At 43.3% G+C, this 20,324-nt stretch overlaps 1 protein-coding gene across 1 annotated transcript in view; it reads right to left on the bottom strand.

Moving 5' to 3' along the window:
• Pink1 (PTEN-induced putative kinase 1) overlaps window positions 1-19,218 on the bottom strand; it is a 97,262-nt gene extending 78,044 nt beyond the window's left edge. The window contains exon 1 of the mRNA XM_050172668.3: window positions 18,668-19,218. Coding sequence (XP_050028625.2) covers window positions 18,668-19,048 — 381 coding nt within the window. The 5' untranslated portion in view covers window positions 19,049-19,218. The remainder of the gene's footprint in view (window positions 1-18,667) is intronic.
• Window positions 19,219-20,324: the final 1,106 nt, after the last annotated feature.

Here is a 20,324-nt window from a genome sequence, read left to right as displayed (position 1 = left end):
CAACATGGCCACAATTAGTACATGACCGGGGTAGTTGGAGAAGTATGGGAGAGGCCTTTGCCCTGCAGTGGGCGTAACTAGGCTGATGATGACGATGATGATGATGTCTCAGTAAAAGCTCCTGAAGCTTTCTATATTCAATCTTTGGCTCCTTTAGAACACAATGTAGTCTATATTTACCGATAAGGAATTAACTAGGCTTTAGCGGACACCATTAAAATCCATGACATCATAGTGAGCTGAAGCGGGAATTTCAAAGCAGCCGTTGCCACCCGTCATTCCTTTGTTGCATCCTTCCTGGCCTATCTTCTTCATGACATGAGTGTTGTTTTGGAGTCGCAGAAGGGTAATTTACTAATACAGAAGAGTGAACTGCTGGGCTAGTTGGTTATCCAACATAATAAACGAGTTTCGCGCTAAGACCACACACATAAGGAGTCAACGCGGGTGCCGGTGTTGTCTCCTTTCTTGTGTGTGGTCATGGCGCAAAACGCGTTTATTATATACTAATACAGAAGAAATCTTTTTTCGCTTTAGTGTCCCCTGAAGGCTAGATGAGAACATTGCTGGACCACGCTCCTTCTACTGTTTCTGTCGCACCCAGTCCCCAGGGCTTTCTTGTTTTTGCCTTGCCTCTGCAGCACTCGTGCACCATGCAAATGAGTTGGCATTGCTGAGTTGTCATGATTCAGCATCAAACAAAAAGTTTCGTAAACATATGCTCTCAGCGTTCCGCATATCATCATCATCATCATCATCATCATCATCATCAGCCTGGTTACGCCCACTGCAGGGCAAAGGCCTCTCCCATACTTCTCCAATTGCCCCGGTCATGTGCTAATTGTGGCCATGTTGACCCTCCAAACTTCCTAATCTCATCTGCCCACCTAACTTTCTGTCGCCCCCTGCTACGCTTCCCTTCCCTCGGAATCCAGTCCGTAACCCTCCGCACATCAACTCTGTGCACAATGCCAGACTAGGCATGGTTGCTATGACAATGTTGCTACCAGTCCCACTTACAAAAATTAGCTTTACCACACTTCTTACAGTGAAGCCAATGAGGCGGACAAGACGACTAGTGGCATAGTAGTGAACAAGGAACCCCTATGGGTTCTTATGGGTCTTTCTTTTCGTTGCACTTGGTCAGTGACTGCAAACCTTTTTCATTTTAAAACATCGCTGGGCACAGGATGCAGCTGCATGTATTGGAAGTTTTTCAAGTGCTATTGCTAGTTCTATCCATTGTTTGTTGTCACCAAACCTTGTGTAATCTGACTATGCGCAATGCAAATTAGGCAATAATTTCTCAAACGCAGGTGGGCACCAACAATAACGCTGGAACCTTCGCTGAGTCTTGTATAAAAGCCGATGTGTTTGACCCACTGATAAGATTTTCTATGATTGCAGACTTTGCTCACCGCTATCATGATGCCTGAGTGTTACTTGTTTTGCCGGGCACAAGTTCACCCAATAAAGGGCTAGTTACATGATTCAAAGTTGTTGCTACTGTGTTCTTCACCATCACTACAATGTAACAATATTCGAAATAAATGCAAGGTAAGCTGAACAGCATTCCACAAATGGCAGGCCGAACCTGATGCACTTGGGAGTCGAATGGGCCTGCCCACTCTTGATGGCATTCATGTGAGCAACCACCCTTTGAAGGTAATGTCCAGCACCGTTAGCCTCAAATAGAAGTCACATTTCACTCCACTGGTAAACAGGTAAATTCAGTATAAATGAATATACTTGTCATCAAGCTGCTTTAATGCATGCTATGTGATTTTCTTTATCAGTGCATATGACACTAACCCCATATAATGCATGTGTGCTAGTTCCAAATTCAGCCGATTTCATACAAATTTGCAGTTTCTGTAATAACAGAGTCAGGAGACTAAATGAAATACATAGACATTTTTGAACAAGCTGTACCATTAGACCTACACAATTAAAACTGCTTATGGAAAGCAAGAATTCGGGACCAGGATTGCACTTCGGCACCTCCCGTATGCACCTTGGCACCACCCGTGTTTTCACAGCTTGTGTGAAAATCACAATTTGAAAAATCAACATGATAGGGGCGAGCGACAAGTAGAACATGTGATGCTCGGCGTGAGCAATTCACAACACAGGAGGTTACGTTTGCTTGTACTCTGAACGTACTCTGAATGTTCCAGTGACAGTAGACTCAGTGTCTCGTTCCTTTGCCTTAGTTCCATCACATTTATGCGCAAGCCTCTCAGATGTTTAAAGCTTGAAATGCCCCTTAAGAAATGTAGAGTTTTTTAAGACGGAAGCTAAAAATGCTGGCTGACCATACAATTTTTCTCCCAGCTGCCATCTGCCCAAGCTGGAGCTTGCTTGGTGGTTTGGCTGTGTTTTGGGTGGATTTGACCTAGTTATTTTACTTATTTTTGTAGGACTTATCTAGTGATTGAAGCAGCACTGATGTCTAAAAGCTCTCCTGGGCAAGGGCCCAGCCCTTGGTCAGCCTCCCTTTCTCCTGATGATTTGCCTTTGCAATCTTTCTTCCGCAGTGGTGTTAGCAGCATCCCTGTCACACTGGTACCCTCGAGCAGTGGATTCATCTGACTGAACAACCCACAGGCTGTCCAGGCCGAGCTACAAGCCATGATGTGTCACTTCCAGATGATAAGTGTTGTCAAACAATTTGGAAGAGGTGGGATAGCTTATAGGTCATCAGATTCAACTTGTGTTGCAAACCTCCTAAAGTGTAAAACTTTCGCATCTGTCCCGGTGAGTGCGTTTATTCCTCCTTATCTAGCATGCACTAAAGGCATTGTCCAGGGCGTAGACGCTCGAATGCGCCCAACTGAGACTCTGGAGAAACTGTCTGATACTGATACAGCTAAGCGTACCTCATCTAGTCCTTGGTGTAACAGTGAATGCACACGAGTTTATCAAAGGAAAGCTGCTTGGAAAAAACCCCTACAAAATCAGAGCCCACAAAATTGGAAAGATTATCAATTTATTTCAGCAACCTTCAAACGTACCGTTAAACACGCAAAAGATGAGTACAATAAAAAACATTTCGATTATCTATCTAAATCCAAAAACATACATGCTTTATTTAATTACCTACGTTTTAGAAACAGACTCCCAATGAGCGTTAATGTAGACCCCATCGTCTATACCTCACGGGAAATGCAGGAGTCCTTAGAGCTATTGGCTAAAGGATTGGAGAGCCGGTTCGCAACGTGCCTTCAAACTTCTGTTTTTACTCCTGCATTCTCGGACTACAAAGAGATTCTATTTGGAAGTAGCACATGTCATGTTACGGTTGCCAACTACAGCGCTTGGCCCGGACGGAATAACAAATGCAATGTTAAAGATTTTCTTCCAAGAAGCTCCAAGTGAGCTTCTGAAGTTGCCAAACTACTCTATTAGTAATGCATGGATTCCACAAAAATGGAAGATTGCCAAAATTATTCCGTTACTTAAAAAGCAAGGGGCAGGGTATACAATTGACAACATCAGACCAGTTACGTCGACATCAGACATATCTTATTGAAAGAGGGCTTCATGGGCATGTAATAGAGTTTACTGATGAAAATCAATTGTGGAGTCATCGTCAAATTGCATTCAGATCTGGCTATTCAATATGGCACACGGCATGTAGACCTTCAAATTCGCATTCACATCGCCAGACAGAAAAAACAATATGCGGCTTTAGTTACCTTAGATGTATGTAAAGCCTATGACAGCATTGAACATACAATTTTAACAAATCGGTTACAGGGTCATTGCTTTCCAGGCTATATTGAAGCATGGGTGCATGAATTTTTAAGAGACAGAGAATTCTACTGTTTTTGAAGCGGCTATTCTTCTAGTAAAACCTTGTTAAACCGTATCCGCTTAAACAGTACTTTCGTTTTAAGAGTAGTAAAGTCAAATCCCCGACTCTGCGGTCATTGAACATAATGTGTTTTGTATCCGCATAAACCGTACCAGCTTATTGCATATGTATCGGTTAACACATAGTGTTTCCACATTTCGTCGCGCAATCATGGCAGTGTATCGTCCCCATCGGGCGGCCGGGGAGAACAACAAGCCTCAGAGATCAGAACAACGGCCTTCAAGCATCATGTGCATTTGCGCGTGAAGCCACATCAACATCAACATCATTTCAGCACCGTGCTGTGCCAGTGAGAGTTGTGGCGTGGTGCAAGCAAGGACCCACGTCATGCCAAAGCTTGGAAAAAAAATTATGCAGATCCCACGCACTGTGGGAATCAAGGTAAGCAAAGCTTTCTGTGCTGGATGCTTTGATCAACGATCAGCGGTGACATTGATGGCTAAAGCTTAATTTCTTCAACATTTAGGCTAACCCGAGAGTGGCGAGTTGATGTTAATTGTTACCCTGCGTGCACCACTGCTGTTTGTCTGCATAGTACACAGAACACACAGGGAGAAGTGTTTGCTTGAGGCGTTGTACCCCATATTTTATAACCTCTCAGAGGGTTGAGCGTTGTCATTTCTTCACATGGTACATCGCATTGTGGCGGAAGTACTAAATTTGAATTGGATTATGGGGCTGTATGTGCCAAAACCACACTTGGATTATAAGGCAAGCTGCAGTGGTGGACTCTGGATTAATTTTGACACCGTGATGTTCTTTAACACGTCCCGAAATCTAAGTGCATGTGCGTTTTCCATTTCGCCCCCGTCAAAATGCGGCTGCCGCGATTGGGATCAAATCCACGACCTCTAGGAATGCCATAGTCGCAAAGCTAAGGCGGCGGGCACACAAGGGTTGATGTGATGGTCGACCGCTTCCGTGGTGTCTCCTGGACCCTGCGGCGCGCTTTAATTAATGCGGCTCTGCTTCTGCATGCCCTGCATAAATTGCTCGCTTGACATATTTGCATGGCGTTTATTTTTCAGAAATAGCAACAACATACAGTACTGTACCTTGAACTTGAGCTTATGCTGTTCCCCCACAACCGCTGTCGTATAGTAGTGGGGTTTCCTTGCCTTCTCACGTCACCTCCCCCCTCTCTTGTACGAGAACTGCCTCTTCTCCTTCTCCTCTTTACACTTCTATCTGCGTCTCCTCTGGCCTCCCACGTTAGTAGAAAGGGAAGTGCTGCAGTTTCTACGGGGAGTCACGGATAATTACAGCTGTCAAGCAGCTAATGTGGCGACAGCCAAGGAGCTCCAGAGGGCATTGTGCACATTCGACGCGGTGGGGTGAAAACGAGTTTCTCCTGTCACCTTTCCTCTCTTACTCGCGCCTGTCGTATATATACACGCTCTGACCACCCTCCGACGTAACACGGTGTGCGCGACAACAGCAGCCCACAGCAGCAGCAGCAGTGGGAAAGTCGAAGGAAGAGGCAAAGAAAGCTTCGCTTGAAAAAAATGGTGAGTGCTCAACATAGAAGAAAAATTGCACATCGTTCGTGCTATTGAATGTGACACTAAGAAGTCGGCGCTCTCATGCGACAGGGATCTACTGTTGACTACGGTGCACGGCATTTGGAATGCGAAAAAGTTGCTCGGCAGCGCTGCTGCGACTGCGAAGAGATGTCGGCTACGAGGTTCGACTTTTCACCATCGTTGCCTCTGTTGTTGCCGAAGTGTTGGCTAGCAACAGTGATGAGGACGACACGGAAAGCGACAGCACAGGCGATTCAGGCCCGACAGTGACAGAAGCTGCGCATTACATCAGCCTCATGAATGAAATCGCCAGAACGAGAACAGCGCCCCGCAATGAAAAAGGCACCCCGCAATTCCTGCAATGCTACAGCGCCCGTTCACGGAGAATATGCAATGCCAACGAGGAATCTGCCATGAGAGCCTTTGCCGAGAAGAGGGGGCTGGCTGAAAAGCTTGCTCGCAGCTTCAGCAAGTTTGAGGCTGCTGTCGTCGCTGCTAGGCCACCACGGCATCAAACAAAAATAACACTTTTATAGTGCGAAGTGAATAAACACTGCATGTTTTCCCCCGTTTCCTTGCACTCTCTTGGAGTTCAGTTTTTTACAGGTAAGTGGGCGATCTCATGCTATTTTGGTTAAGCAGTACTACTGTTTACTACATACTTTTTCCGAGCTCCGGCCAACTACGGTATAATGAGGTTTCACTGTAAACACAAGCAAGCAAAAGGTGTGCCTCAGGGATGAGTACTTTAACCAGCATTATTTATTATCTTACTGAGCAGAATCCTCATTCACCTAGGTGTCAGTACCTATGTTTATGCTGATGACATTGCCCTTTTTTGGTATGGCTAGTGACATATACTCCCTTTACGACATTTTACCGTCGTATCTAAGGAAACTGGAAGGCTGGCTGGACAGCTTACACTTCAATCTGAATGCTAATAAATGCGCTATCTTTGTTTTTCACATTAAAGATGCAGTACACATATCACTTATCTATCATCTCGAAGATATCCCACAAGTAGAGTCACTCAAGTACCTTGGATTTACTTACAATGGAAATCTTAACTGGCGGCCGCATATTGAATATACTGCGACAAAAAGAGCTCGTACAATGGGCATGTTGGGCAAGTTGAGCAACTGAAGAACAGGTATGCAAAAAAAAAAATTGTTCTTGATAGTATATAAAATGTATGTTCGTCCGGTTTTAGAATTCGGCAGTGTTTTATTCTCAGGTGTTCCATAATACAAGCTTCGGCCACTAATTTTGTTAAAACGAGAGGCGCTACGTCTGTGTTTAGGCCTTCCAAAGTATGTTGCAATGCAACCTGGAAGAGAGAATCCCACCCATTTTATGCCGATTTCACCTTCTGACCGTTCAGACTTTCTTACGACTATATGAATCACCATTAAGCCGTCCTCAAATAATTTTCATATCCGATCCAGAATTATTATTTCCCATTCATTGACCCAGGTTTCATACACCACAGATTATATTTGTGCAATCATTACTTCAACCACCAAATGGACAAATGTGCAATGTCATTCCTAATAATACACATTCAAATTATCTGGAGATCAGGTTCGATGACATTTTCCCAAGTCACGCGAAACTACTACCTTACGGCATCTTAAACGTCATGTTACGTAACCACCTAAGCACCCTAGGAACAAACATTATGATTGCAACAGATGCATCACAGCGTGAGGAAAAGACTGGCATGGAACATTTTGTCCTGCACATGAGTGGTCTTTTTCTTTCAGAATGCCTGATTTTGTGCCTATTTTTCTGGCCGAGTTTTAGCAGTAATCCTAGCTTTACGTAAATTAGACCAAATGACTACAACAGCTGCTATTCTTACTGATTCCCTTTCTGTGTGCTCTTCCCTTACCGCTTCTAATGATTAACTCACGCTAAAACTCTTTCACTGGCTAGTGCCTCCCCATGTGCAGTGTGTTCATTTGATTTGGGTACCTGATCATAAAGGTTTGTTTTTTAATGAAACTGCCAATTCACTGGTAAAGACATCACTTTCCAGTCCTGTTCTTCTTATTCTATCAGTGACAGCACAGACCACGGTGGCTAGATTTCGGATGCGATTAATTAGAAAAGACTTATCAAACCTAGTTCTGACTGCTTCTCCAGATTATAAGCACCTGGCATTTCCCTGGCGTAGCGAATCCTGTAACACAAAGATGCTTGAGGTATCTCTCACCAAATTACGCTGCCGCATTGCCTCCCTGAATTTCTACTTACACAGGTTGGGTTTGGTTCCCTCCCCCCTCTGCTCATTTTGTAATGAGGAGGAGACAATAGATCACTTTCTTCTATCTTGTTGCCACTTTACTGCGAAAAGAAAAAGATTGTTGGAAATACCTTTTCGAAGAATTGGCCTGGACTTAACAGAACCTGCTATTCTTTCATTCGGGGCTCACACTTTGGGATTCAGCTACAGGGATGCTTGCTTTGCTGTCCAAACATTTCTTACAGAATCCAAACGAATGCCCTGCTAAATTCATTTTGTTTGTATTTTTAAATTAATTATGACTGATTCAACATGACTTTCTTCATTTTATTTTAATAGATAATTCTACACTATTCAATGCTAATTCCATAGATATGCAGAAATTTATGCTCCATATTAATTTGTAATAATCCACCCATGTCTTGGCCAATCCCCCGTCGTGGGTAGGAGCCACACACGTGTAGGCAACAACAACAACAGCTCAGTTGCTGCTCATCATTTCAGCGTAGAATTTTATTTCTCTTCTGTCGTCATAATGGGGAGGCTGGGATAAAAAAATTTTATTTACAATAGTATGAACCAATAACAGAGTTGATACGAGAATGTGCGTGCATACTTATTATCACAATAACTACCAATCAGGACAATAATAAATATGTCCGTAACCTTGTTCAAAATTCTGTGTCACCTCTGCGCCGTGTGCTAAACAGCTTCGCTGGTCCTCCACCTTCACAGAGTGGAATGGCTCATAATATTATTTTTTTTTTCACGCCCAAATACATATATATATATATATATTGTCGAACCTCGATATAACAAAGTTATACTTACAGCGAAAAACTTCGTTAAATCGTGAATTTGGTTAAGCGGAAGCTTTAGCTCGGGCTGAACTCCGACGCGGCCTATTCAAATACATGTAAAACGCAAAAACGTTTTTCTGAGATAACCCCTGGACTGATTTTAATGAAATTTGTTGCATTTGAGAGAGAAAGTTAAGTTCTAGTGACTGTTGGAAGCAGAATTTTGATTTAGGGCTTGAATATTGTTAAAAAGATTTTCAAATATTCGACCGCATGAAAAAAATAGAAGCACGAAGTTTACAATTTCATAGTTCTGTATCAAGAACAGATATCGCGGTTCTGTAAATGGCATCCATTAGATCATTCAAAGCGGACAAATTCGATGCGTCATTTTACATCTTACGTTAATTTGTTACGTTGGTTACAAGGGTTCTGCAAAAACTGTATTTCCATATTATTAAATTTTCTTATATTCGCATGTAACATACCAATTTTGTCCACTTTAGATGTACTATTAGCTGCAATTCACAGAATTGTATTATCATATTTCGTTCTTGAGTTACAGAGTTGTAAACTTGATAGTTTTGTATTTTGAAAATGTTAAATTTTTGCCAATTTTTAATAAAAAATTCGAAACCAACAGTCGCTAGATTTTAAGTTTTTTTTTTTAAGTGCAACAAACCTCGTCAGATTCAGTGCAGTGGTTGCCGAGAAAAACGAATTCTCCTTTTACATGCATTTAGATAGGAGCGCCCAAGCTAAAGCTTCCTCTTAACTTGAAGTTTTAAAGTTTCAACATTAAAAACAACTTAACAACTTCCCACAGAATTTCTGGCGGATGGTATCTTCTTAGTTAGCAGTGACAAAATGGAAGAAGTTCAGGCCATAATAGCATGGTTATGAGTGCCAGCGCATGCGGTGCTTATTGCGCAAAGAGCAATACATCGACATGGCTCATGGTATCCGAGATTTGCTTGTGTCACGCGGCGCCATAAATCTCGGATGCCATAATTAACCATGCTTAGTGCCCACAGCTGGCACCCACAAATTAAGAACAGTGTAAAACAATGCAGATGTTTGTCCTGAGCAAGAAAAAAAGGAGGAAAAAAAAAAAAGATATACGCACAAAGAAGTCACAGCTTTGCCAGGAAGGCGAAGCACTGATGGCAATAGCAAGGAGATAACTGCACGAAGTGACGTTCATAGTTTTATTGGTTCCTCATATTCTGCAATCGTGTTTGTTCAGTTCTGCAATATTCCTGTGCACAATAATCAATATCATTTTGCACTATCATTCTTGTTCTTCCGGTACCATTTTGTATTATTATTGTATTATGAAACTTATGTTGTACAATGCATCATCTGATATATGATTGATCTTTTTCATTTTTTCATTCGTGTTTTGTTAATTCTACTGCTGAACAATGTTATTGTTTTATGTCCTACCTGACAGGAGTTTCCCTTATAGCCTTTTCCTCTCGGACCTCCTTCTGTACCTTCATTTACGTATTATGCACAGTCGAATCCGACTATATCAAACCTGTTTACATCGAATTATGCTGTATATTGAACAATTTTTGAACACGGTATGGTTAAATGAGTATCGATCGCAAAAATTATGCTTACACGGAACAATAATAGCAGTCACTCCTGACATATCAAACATCAAACGGCGCAAAAGTGCCCCCAGAACTTGGCTTTCCCTCTCGGTGGCGAGTTGGCTCGCTGCTTTTCTCGTTCAATTTGTTTGCGCTTTGTGGGCCTTCACCCACAGTGTTGCCATGATGATAGCGCAAAGGGCCAGAATTTGCCTTTCACCATGAAGCTCGAAATCACAAATGAAGTTGAAGATGGTGAGAAATCAGATGTCACCGCAGCATACAAGATTCTGAGGAGCACTCTCAGCACAATCGTGAAGAATAAGGAGGAAATCAGGGCTACTGCGGACAAATGACCCGGTGTCCGCGTGCAAGTGGTTCATCCGAAACTACTTCAGACGTGCTGGCTTCCGTGTGCCCGGTGATGACTGAAAATTCTGATGAGTGCGACGAAGCCATTGACAGATCATTGTTTGACAATTTTGTGAGTGCGGATGACGGTGCCCGACCATGGGAGAGCCTGAAGCCTACATTCCCGACATCGTACTGAGCCCAAGTGAAAGCGAGCACCATGAGGAAAGCAAATTACGATACTTTGCCCACATCCTCCGAGGTGATTGGTGCATTCGCACTAGTCCGGCGCTTATGTGCAAATGTGGAAGGTTGAGGGCTCGGCTGCTCCGACTCTTTAAACAATGCGGAGAAGTGTGTGCTGTTGCAGGTAGCGAGCCCAAGCTGAAGATCCAGAACTATTTTATGCGAAACTAAGCTAGTTTCATCAATAAAATGCTTTTATAAATGGTATGTGCTTTTGAAACATCAAATTCTTTAGCAGGCTTACATCGAATTGCGCTCTATATCAAACTGATCAGCATATTTTTTTGTAAGTTCGATATAACTGGGTTCGACTGTATTATGCTAAAAGTTTATGATATGCACTTAGAGCAAATTTAGCTCAAGTGACATTTTGTTAAAGCTGGCCTTTAAGGCATGACATTGTGACCAGCAAAGTAGTGTTTAGTGACCACATGCATGTCGTTTGTAATCAAGCGATTAATTATGATACAATACCCAATAAATAAATGGTCAGCTCTTGTATATGTCTAAAGCACACAGACCTGTTAATTCAGACCTCCTGTTGCATACCGCTCCTTCAATAGCAATGCCTTGTCGACATTTCATGCTAGTATTGAAAGTATCGACTGGAGTGATGTGTCCAGTGACCAAAACCCTAACGTATCATATGATTGGTTCCTACAACATGTAAAGAACTGCTATGATGCTGCCTTCCCACTGCAATACTATAAAAGGCACAACAAGTCCAGGAAACCATGGATTAACAGAGATCTTTACAATAGAATTAGAGAACAAGATAAACTATACCATAACTTCATTAGACTAAGAGATATATCTCTATTATACTTGAATACAAAAAAATTCGCAACAAATTAAACTCAGATTTGAAGAGAGCTCGTATTCAATATTATCAGGTAAGATTTTCCGGAGTCTGCTATAATCCCAGAAAAGCTTGGAACTTGGCATGTCTGCTCATAGGGAAAACAAAGGCGAGCCTTCCTACGACACTAACCATTGACGGTGTTGAGTTCACTGAAGCCGACCTAGCGGACAAATTCAACAATCATTTCCTAACTTCTGGTGCAGCAGGTCAGACAAATAGTACAACAAATGACTGCCAACAATACATTTTTTCTTCCTGCTCGCAATCTATTTTCTTGACTCCTTGTAGTGAATTAGACATAGTTACATACCTGAAATCGTTAAATAAAAATACTGCCGCTGGCTATAATGATATTAAGGCTGACCCAATTAAACATGTTGCTGAATTACTATGCGGCCCACTTCAGCACATCTGCAATCAAGCTTTCGCCACGGGTACCTTTCCTGAAGGCATGAAGGTAGCCAGAGTAGTCGTCATTCACAAAGGTGGCTCTCATAATGACTTGAATAACTATCGGCCTATATATGTGCTACCTTTATTTTCTAATGTGCTAGAATATACATTAAAATCACGATTAATGAAGTTTATTGGCAACCACCAAACGCTTTCCAAGCAGCAATTTGGCTTTCGTGAAAAGATAAACCGAAATGGCGCTCTTAGATATTAAAGAAAAATTTGTTAATAATATTGATAATAAGCAATACATTCTTGGATTATTCCTAGACTTTAAAAAGGCATTCAATTCTATTAAGCATCCCATTTTGTTTCACAAACTCCCACACAACGGTGTTAGAGGTTTGGTATTAAACCTTATACGCATTTATCTATCCGACAGGGTGCAATTTACTAGCCTAAATGGTTACCATTCCCAATTACAGCCAATAAAATATGGCGTACCGCAAGGCTCGATCCTTGGACCATTATTCTTTATTCTTTATATAAATGCTCTTGTGAGCATACCGCGAACTCCTGACATAATTCTCTACGCAGACGACACAAGTATTTTTTTTTACAGGTAAACACTTATTTGAACTTGAAAAGGCAGCTAATAGATGGTTAACTAATCTATCAAACTGGTAGCATTGTAATCAACTTCAACTAAATGTAAAAAAGACTAAGTATATTATTTTCAAAAGCTGTAATAAGCCTGATGTCTATAGTAACTGTATTAGATTTAAAAATTGTGCTATCGAACGGGTTTCTACGTATGAGTTTCTAGGTGTCGTCCTTGAAGAAAACTTGAGCTGGACACCACATGTAAACAAGGTACAGGCAAATATGTGCAGGTCAATTTCTATATTGTATAATACCAGAACCTTGGTGCCAAAATGGTTAAAAGTACAGCTATACTATGCCCTTGTTCATTCACATATACACTATTGTCTACTAATCTGGGGTACAACTACAAAGACAAATTTAGATAGGTTAATAATCCTACAAAAAAGAGCTGCGCATCGCATAGAAGACCTTCAACGTAGTGACCACACTGCACCATACTTTTCCAAGCTAAACGTACTCACAACAGATCATCTATTCCAACTAAGGCTTGCTATGTATATACACATAGGGGAAATTCTGCATGACCCAAATACTCTGTTCACATTTTTGTCATCCGTCAACTCACAATATACCCTTAGGCATAACAGACTTAGAACACCTATGTTTAGAACCAAATATGGTACCCAGACACTCGCCCTACCTAGTGCCTCATTTCTTCAATAATAATCCAGAAATCGCTACTATGATTCAGGAATGCAGATCTGCTCATCCAAAAAGAAAAAGGTTAGGCATTATCTTTTGCTAAGTTCCTAATGGTACTTAACTGTCCTTGCGGTCTCGATAACTTTTTATTTTAGTTGTTTTTTCTTTCATTTTTTTTCCTATTTGCTATATAATGTTTCGTAACACTGATCAGTATTATTCGCTTGTTTAAATATTTCCATGTTCTCGCGCATTACTGATGATAGTATAAAGTGTAACAATCTTACTTCTTTGTATACTTGATTGCTTGCTGCATACATTTTGTTCTTTTTCTTGTTTCTTTGTTGCACTGTATTTTCATGATGTTCCACCCCGAGTAATGTACGGGTAGGGGGGCCTTTGTCAGGCAGTTGCATCTGCCTTTAGCCCCTACATTCCAGACAATATATTGTCTAAATAAAGCACTCATTCATTCATTCATTCATTCATTCATTCAATTGAAGCGGTATGAGCCTTCAAATAGAAGATGAAGCAGCGCGGGAAGCGGGGGGACAGAGGAAGAGAAGAAAGAAGGGAGGAATAAATGTAGACGAGATGGACGCCAGTTCCACAGCAATGCTTTGCGTCTACTGTGTCCTTTAACTAGGAACGCTACAATATTTTGGCGCAGCCGACAACTGACTCCAAAATGTGGGTGACATTTTTCCTCGAGGAGACCTCCGCAGAGAAGATCATCTTTTCGAGATACCAAGCTCAAGACAAACCAGCGGTGGAACTACCTCGCGAACTCAACTCAGCAGAACCCATGAACCTGGTTTTAGAGAAGGCTTCCATAGATATTGCTGAACTACGTCGGAAGGGTGCGGTGAAAGTGAACTTGCGTCTGGCGATCTTCGACGAATTAGTTCTTCAGCCAATGCGTCGAAAGGACTCTGGATCACGGTCTTCGACAGAAGAGGTGAGCCTCGTTTTGAAAGCTCTTCAGCTACAACAAGAACAGATGGCACAACAAAACCAACTGGTGACGTCACTTATAAGCTCTCTAAACGCTGAGAAGCCAGCGACTAATTTTGTAGAACCTGATGCGTTCGACGGCATGTCTTCAAGCCCAGAAAGTTGGCTTGAATTCTATGAATATGCCGCTGAGAAGAACAAATGGCACTCTAATGAGGACAAGATTACCAACATGCGTAGTTATTTAAGAGGTGTTGCACGGAAGTGGTACGATCTGCACATTATTGAAGATGTTGGCAACTCTTGGAACCAGTGGAAGGAAAAATTCTTGACGCCATTCCGAAGCAACCCAGTGCAAAGATGGGACGCCGCGCTTAATTTCAAATTCAAGCAGGGCTCCCCTGTCGAGTATTTCTTTGAACAACGCCGCCTTTTAAAGCTGGCTGAGCCTATGCTTCCTCCTTCTGCCATAGTAGCTCTAATAATGCACAGATTGGCCGTGAAAGTCCTGAAGCTAGTGCAAGCACGATCACCTAAAACTATATACGGGCTCCTGGAGTGCCTTCACGACATACCATCTACTTCAGAAGAAAATATAATCGTTGGCTCAAGCAGTCGCTTCAGACGGACTGGCGCGGATAGGTCAAGCCGTAATCCATGAGAACCGAGCCGCCTTGCAGGCAGTACAGAGAACTTGGGTTGGAGTGCACCCAGAGGTCGAGTGAATAACATCGACAACGACCCTGTCCCCCTGCTTTCAGACGCTCAAGAGTCTCCAACGACAAAAAACTAATAAACAAGGGTGATCAGTCCGACCCGATGACCACAACTGAGACTGTTTATTTAACTTGCTCTAGCCTACTTCACATTCCTGTCAAAGTGGGAAATAGACATATGATGGCTTTGGTTGACAGCGGTGCTTCTGTGTCTATAATAAATGCCAAGCTGGTAGATTCAAGTCACCTGCATAGTGGAAGAGTACTACGGGTGCAAGGTTACGATAGAAAAGTGACAATGCATAATCAGTGGGCCTCAGTAAACATCGAGTTCCAAGGTCATGAAATAGAGAATGAAGTACTGGTGATTGAGGGGGTGACGTACGACTTTCTGCTATCCAGACCAGATATAAAGAAACTAAAAATCAACGTATACTGGGACGATGCAGTTTCAGTGGAAGGACTATCAAGGGAAGAGACACGGCAAGATAGAAAAGATAACCTGCGAATTGTCAAGTGCGCGGAGGATATTGCAACGACCAACCCTGAACTGGTATGCATAGGAAGCTATCCACAAGCGATGAAGTCGCACAAGGTGCCTTTCGAACTAACTGACAAGACCGTCACCTGAAAATCACCTTATAACATGTCAAGAGAACGTAAGATATGGTTGAAGAAAGAATTGCACGAGATGCTAGACGCCGATATAATCCGGCCTTCGGTGTCACCCTTCGCTTCTCCCATAACTATTGCGCCGAAGGAAGATGGAACTTTCAGACTGTGCACAGATTACAGGGTTCTCAATCGCCAGACAGAACTTATACCATTTCCCATGCCGAAGATAGACACGATTATAGATGAGACAGGTGGTTGCCGGAGTTTTTCACACATTGACTTGTGCAAAGGTTTCTGGCAGATCCCACTAACCGAACAAACAAAAATGTACACTGCTTTTATCACGCCCTTCGATCTGTTCGAGTATAACCGGCTTCCTTTCGGCTGGAAAAACTCGCCAGCATGGTTCCAGAAGATTATGAACGAAGTCCTGAAGCCTTTCCTAGGTGTCTTTTGTAACGTGTACATAGACAATATTATCGTCTTCTCCAAAACAGAGGCTGAACATCAGGAACACCTTTCTCAGGTATTAAATGCCTTGAGCTTGGCACAACTCAAGGTTAATTTTAAGAAAAGTGCATTCTTTCAAAGAAAAGTTGTGTTTCTTGGAAGAGTATTTGATGGGACTACCAAAAGCACGAAACAAGAGTCCGTTGAGAGAATATCCCAACTGGTGAAACCATATGACGTCCACTCATTGCGTGTGTGTTTTTGGGATTAGCAGGACATTTCAGACCTTTCATAAAAGACTGCTATAAAAACAAGATGCCTCACGCGCCTAACGCACAAAGAAGTTCCATTTGAGTGGGATGAGGAATGTGAGAGAGTTTACCGTGATCTGGTGCACAGAATCTCTGCTGACCCTATTCTACGCATACCAGATTTCACTTTACCCTTTGAACTGAATACCGACGCCTCCCATTATGGAACAGGTGCAGTCTTGTACCAGAAATGTCCAGAAGCATCCGGCCGAGAAAAGCGTTATGTAGTAGGCTACTACAGCTACACCCTCAAGCCACCTGAAGTCAACTACACCACTACTGAAAAGGAAGCTCTTGCTGTCCTTAAAGCAATTCAGTACTTTCCTACATACCTAGAAGATGCGAAGGTTACTTTGTTCACGGATCACCAGGCACTCACTCATCTCTTGAATATGACCCAACATAAGGGACGTATCGCCAGATGGGTGAACTACTTGCAGCTGTTTGATTTCACCATCTCCCACAGACCTGGACCCCTTTTGACTGATGCAGATGCATTGTCTAGACTGATGATACAGGCCAACAAAGAACAATCGGAAGAAATCAATGAAGTAAAATTGTGGGAAGGCGCTGAACAATTAATTTTTATGGCAGGTTGCTATCAAATCCCGCCAACGCTGGTTCCCAGGGTGCTTTATTTGTACCACGATAGCCCAGAATCTGGAGGACACGACGGATTTTGGCGCACCTACAACAAACTAGTCAAGAGATTTACGTGGCCTCACATGAAAGAAGACGTCAATCAATACGTTCGTTCATGCCACATTTGTCAAGTCAACAAAGTAAAATATAAGAAGCCTACGGACGTCATGATAATGCCTTGCCACTCGAACGTGTCTTTTGAAGTTATACACCTGGATTTTGCTGAGCTAAATAAGAAACGAGAAGGAGTCCGAAAAACGCAAGCTTTTCTTCTGGCCATAGATGAGTGCACCAGGACAGTCGTGGCACGGGCAGGAAAAGAAGATGCGAATAGTGTCATCGCCCTCCTCCAACGGGATATGTTTAGGACAACCAGGAAGATCGTATGTGACAACGGTCCAGCGTTCAAGGGTGAAAAACTAGCAAGATGGGCTCGAGACCACAATATATGAATCAAATTCTGTGCGCCATACCATCCCGCGGCGAATGGGCTTGCAGAGCGTGCTATACGAGATGTGAAACAATACATCAGGATGCACGATAGTTTCCCTGGTGGATGGAAATGCTCTTTAGAAGCAGCTGTAAGACATCACAATCGCTCCTACACCAGTGGCTTGGGATGCAGCTCGCAGTTCGCTTCTTCAGGAGAGACCCCTATTCTTCAAGCGGACCGTGAACTGGGGCTGTTAGAAAATCTCAAGATCGTCGAGGAGAGGAAACAAAAATCACAGGAGGAGAGGTACCGTAAACGAATGAAAAAAATTTTGACAAGAGACATTGCTCCGATATCCCAGACATTCAAGTTACCTACCACATTCTAGTTAGGAAAGGAGTAAGAGAATCCAGTGCCAAATTTTATGGTCCTTACTCTGTGACAAAGACAGCCACTCTGAAAGGAATATTGAAGACTGTGTGGTACATTGGTGAACGGGGCTCAGTTGAATGTGCTTCGATTCAAGTATTCAAGTATTACGTTTTCAAGTATTACCCAATACTGCAGCATCAATATAAAACTGCACAATACTCAATGGTTTCTCAATGGTTTCATTACAAAAGTTTAACGGTTAAGTTGTTGCAATGGCCATTGGATTTAACTCCTTCAGGATTTATTAATGAATGAATTAGGTTCTTTGAAAATTTTGTTTCAACACAGTTCTTGCCTTGTCAGAATTATGAATAAGTCTGAGCTGCAGAAAAAATGAATATAGTAGGTCAGATATGAACACATCAATGACTTCAAGTCTAGCATACTTGATCCAGCCATTTGAGAAATACACTGTGAGCAAACACCCAGCCTTCTACTTTACAACTCGTTTAACTGCAATAGTTTGCACTTAATATTCGAACTTCTCATAAAAGTCCAATAAAAACGTTTCAAGATGTACGCTACAATGTGTGCAGCACAATGCATTCACACGTTTGCATTAGCTTCAGCGCACTAAGCTAGTGAAACTGGCCCCGATCTCTGCAACATACACGAAAGCGATGAGTGCCTACATGGTCTGGCCAATTTTGCTTCAGTGATGATGTTGCCTAACTACGCCTCTGAATCAGCCTCATCGCGATGAGTCCCAAACCTGACTTCCGCGACAGCGTCGCGACGAAATTGACGCTGCACGATCAAGAATATGCAGCTGGTGCAGCGTTCTTGAGCTGTCACGCAAAAACTAGCGTGAACCTCGCGGTGTGTCGACGAGGGCACCTGCGGTTTTAAGCACGGAACCGAAACTACGTCACGGGCAGTTGCGATCTGTGCTTGACAGCTAGGCAACTTACCCGCAGGGCGACGCAGACGCTCTCTAGCTCCTCTTCGCTAGTGACCAGCGACGGTTTGTTGATGAGACAGACGCCTGTGAGTCCCATCAGCGGCAGGCGAGCGCCGGCGAACAGCTGACGGGCGGCGTGTCTCCGCAGGTCGGCCGCTCGCGTGTGCTTCGCCCAGCGCTGGAGGTAACGGGATAGAACGGGCGGGCCCTGGCCCCGGCGGACGGCCACTCGACCACGGGGCCACAGGGTCCGCAGGGCGACGCGAAAGCGCACCATCATGTCGCTCACGTAGGCGCGCAGGTACTCGCCATTAGCGGTGACCGAGTAGCAGCGGCTCGACTTCTGCACCCAAGCGCTGCCCAAAGGCTTCCAGGCAGATAACAGCCTCATAGCGGGCGATTAAACGGCCGCGATCACCTCGAATGTCGCGTCGTTTGAGGCGTTCGTAGAACGACAATCCTCTTCTGCAGCTTCTACCACAGAACTTCTGCTACGACCTACGCAGACAATAACACGAAACCATCGCGAAGTGACCAAAACAGCGATGTTGGCGATGGCGATCCGCTGGTCGATAGCACATCTCGTCTTGGCATATTTTGGCGTGTGAAAACATTGGTGAAAATGATCTAGTCATGTGACTGCCTGCGAGCGAGCGCGTGCCATTCGAGTCGTTTGGCAATGAATGTATTCTAGGCACTATACTACTACTATGGTGTCTGGAACGGGGCAGTGTGTCGTCGGCATAGAATTTCTCACTAGTATGGTCGTCGGTACCGAAAAACGGCGGAAAAACAATGAGATACCTGGGAACGCATCTGCCATGACGCCACTAGGAGGGCGCTGCGATCGACCGGCGTGCCCAGCATGACCTACTGGAAGTTCAGTAGGTCGTGGTGCCCAGCGCGCTAAATTTAAACATGTTGTGCAAAAACTACGCATTTATAAACTAAAGCGCTCTCAAAACACAACCGAAATTCTTATAATTAAAAAAAAAAGACTAATACAAACTGTTAAGATACATCGATAACGCTGTGTATGCTTTCCCATTTCCGACCACAGATCATGCAGTGTTCCAGGTTGTCTGCTCAGCCAATGGCTCAGCGTTTCGGTTGCAGAAACAACACTCGTCTGCTCGTTCCGTTCGGTAGGCACGCATATGTTTTTAGTATTTCGAAAGACTCAAGGATGAAAAGCCCGGAAAGAGCACCTGCACTGTGCCTGGTCGGTTTCACGGGATTCTTTTCATTTTGTATCAGCCTGAAAAGCGGTCGCCAGGTTTCACCGCAGACAAAAAAAAAAAAACAAAACTGATCTAGTGACGACTACTGCCGCTAACGTTTACATATTTGGCTCCGTAAAAGGGCTCCGTAAAAGGGCGAAAAGGGGAAGAATACAGCCAATGTTTTGAATGTGCCCCATCTGAAGCAGCCCGGAGTAGTGTGATCGTTATGCAGGAACCTCGATCAATGCACACACACACACACACACACACGCACACACAGTACATTTGCAAACCCAGAGCTTGCCGTGCACATAAAGGATCTGCGAACGCGGCAGGAAAAAACCACACCAAGCAATCCGCGAGCTCCAAACGTACATGCATGACCTCCGCGACAACCATAACTGCAAATACCGGAGGCTCTGTGTTGCACGATTACTTTCCTCT

The sequence above is a fragment of the Dermacentor andersoni genome, chromosome 3 (genome assembly GCF_023375885.2).
Source record: "Dermacentor andersoni chromosome 3, qqDerAnde1_hic_scaffold, whole genome shotgun sequence".
Classification (NCBI taxonomy): domain Eukaryota; kingdom Metazoa; phylum Arthropoda; class Arachnida; order Ixodida; family Ixodidae; genus Dermacentor; species Dermacentor andersoni.
Note: the sequence above shows the minus strand (reverse complement) of the source record. Positions and strands in the feature narration are given on the sequence as shown.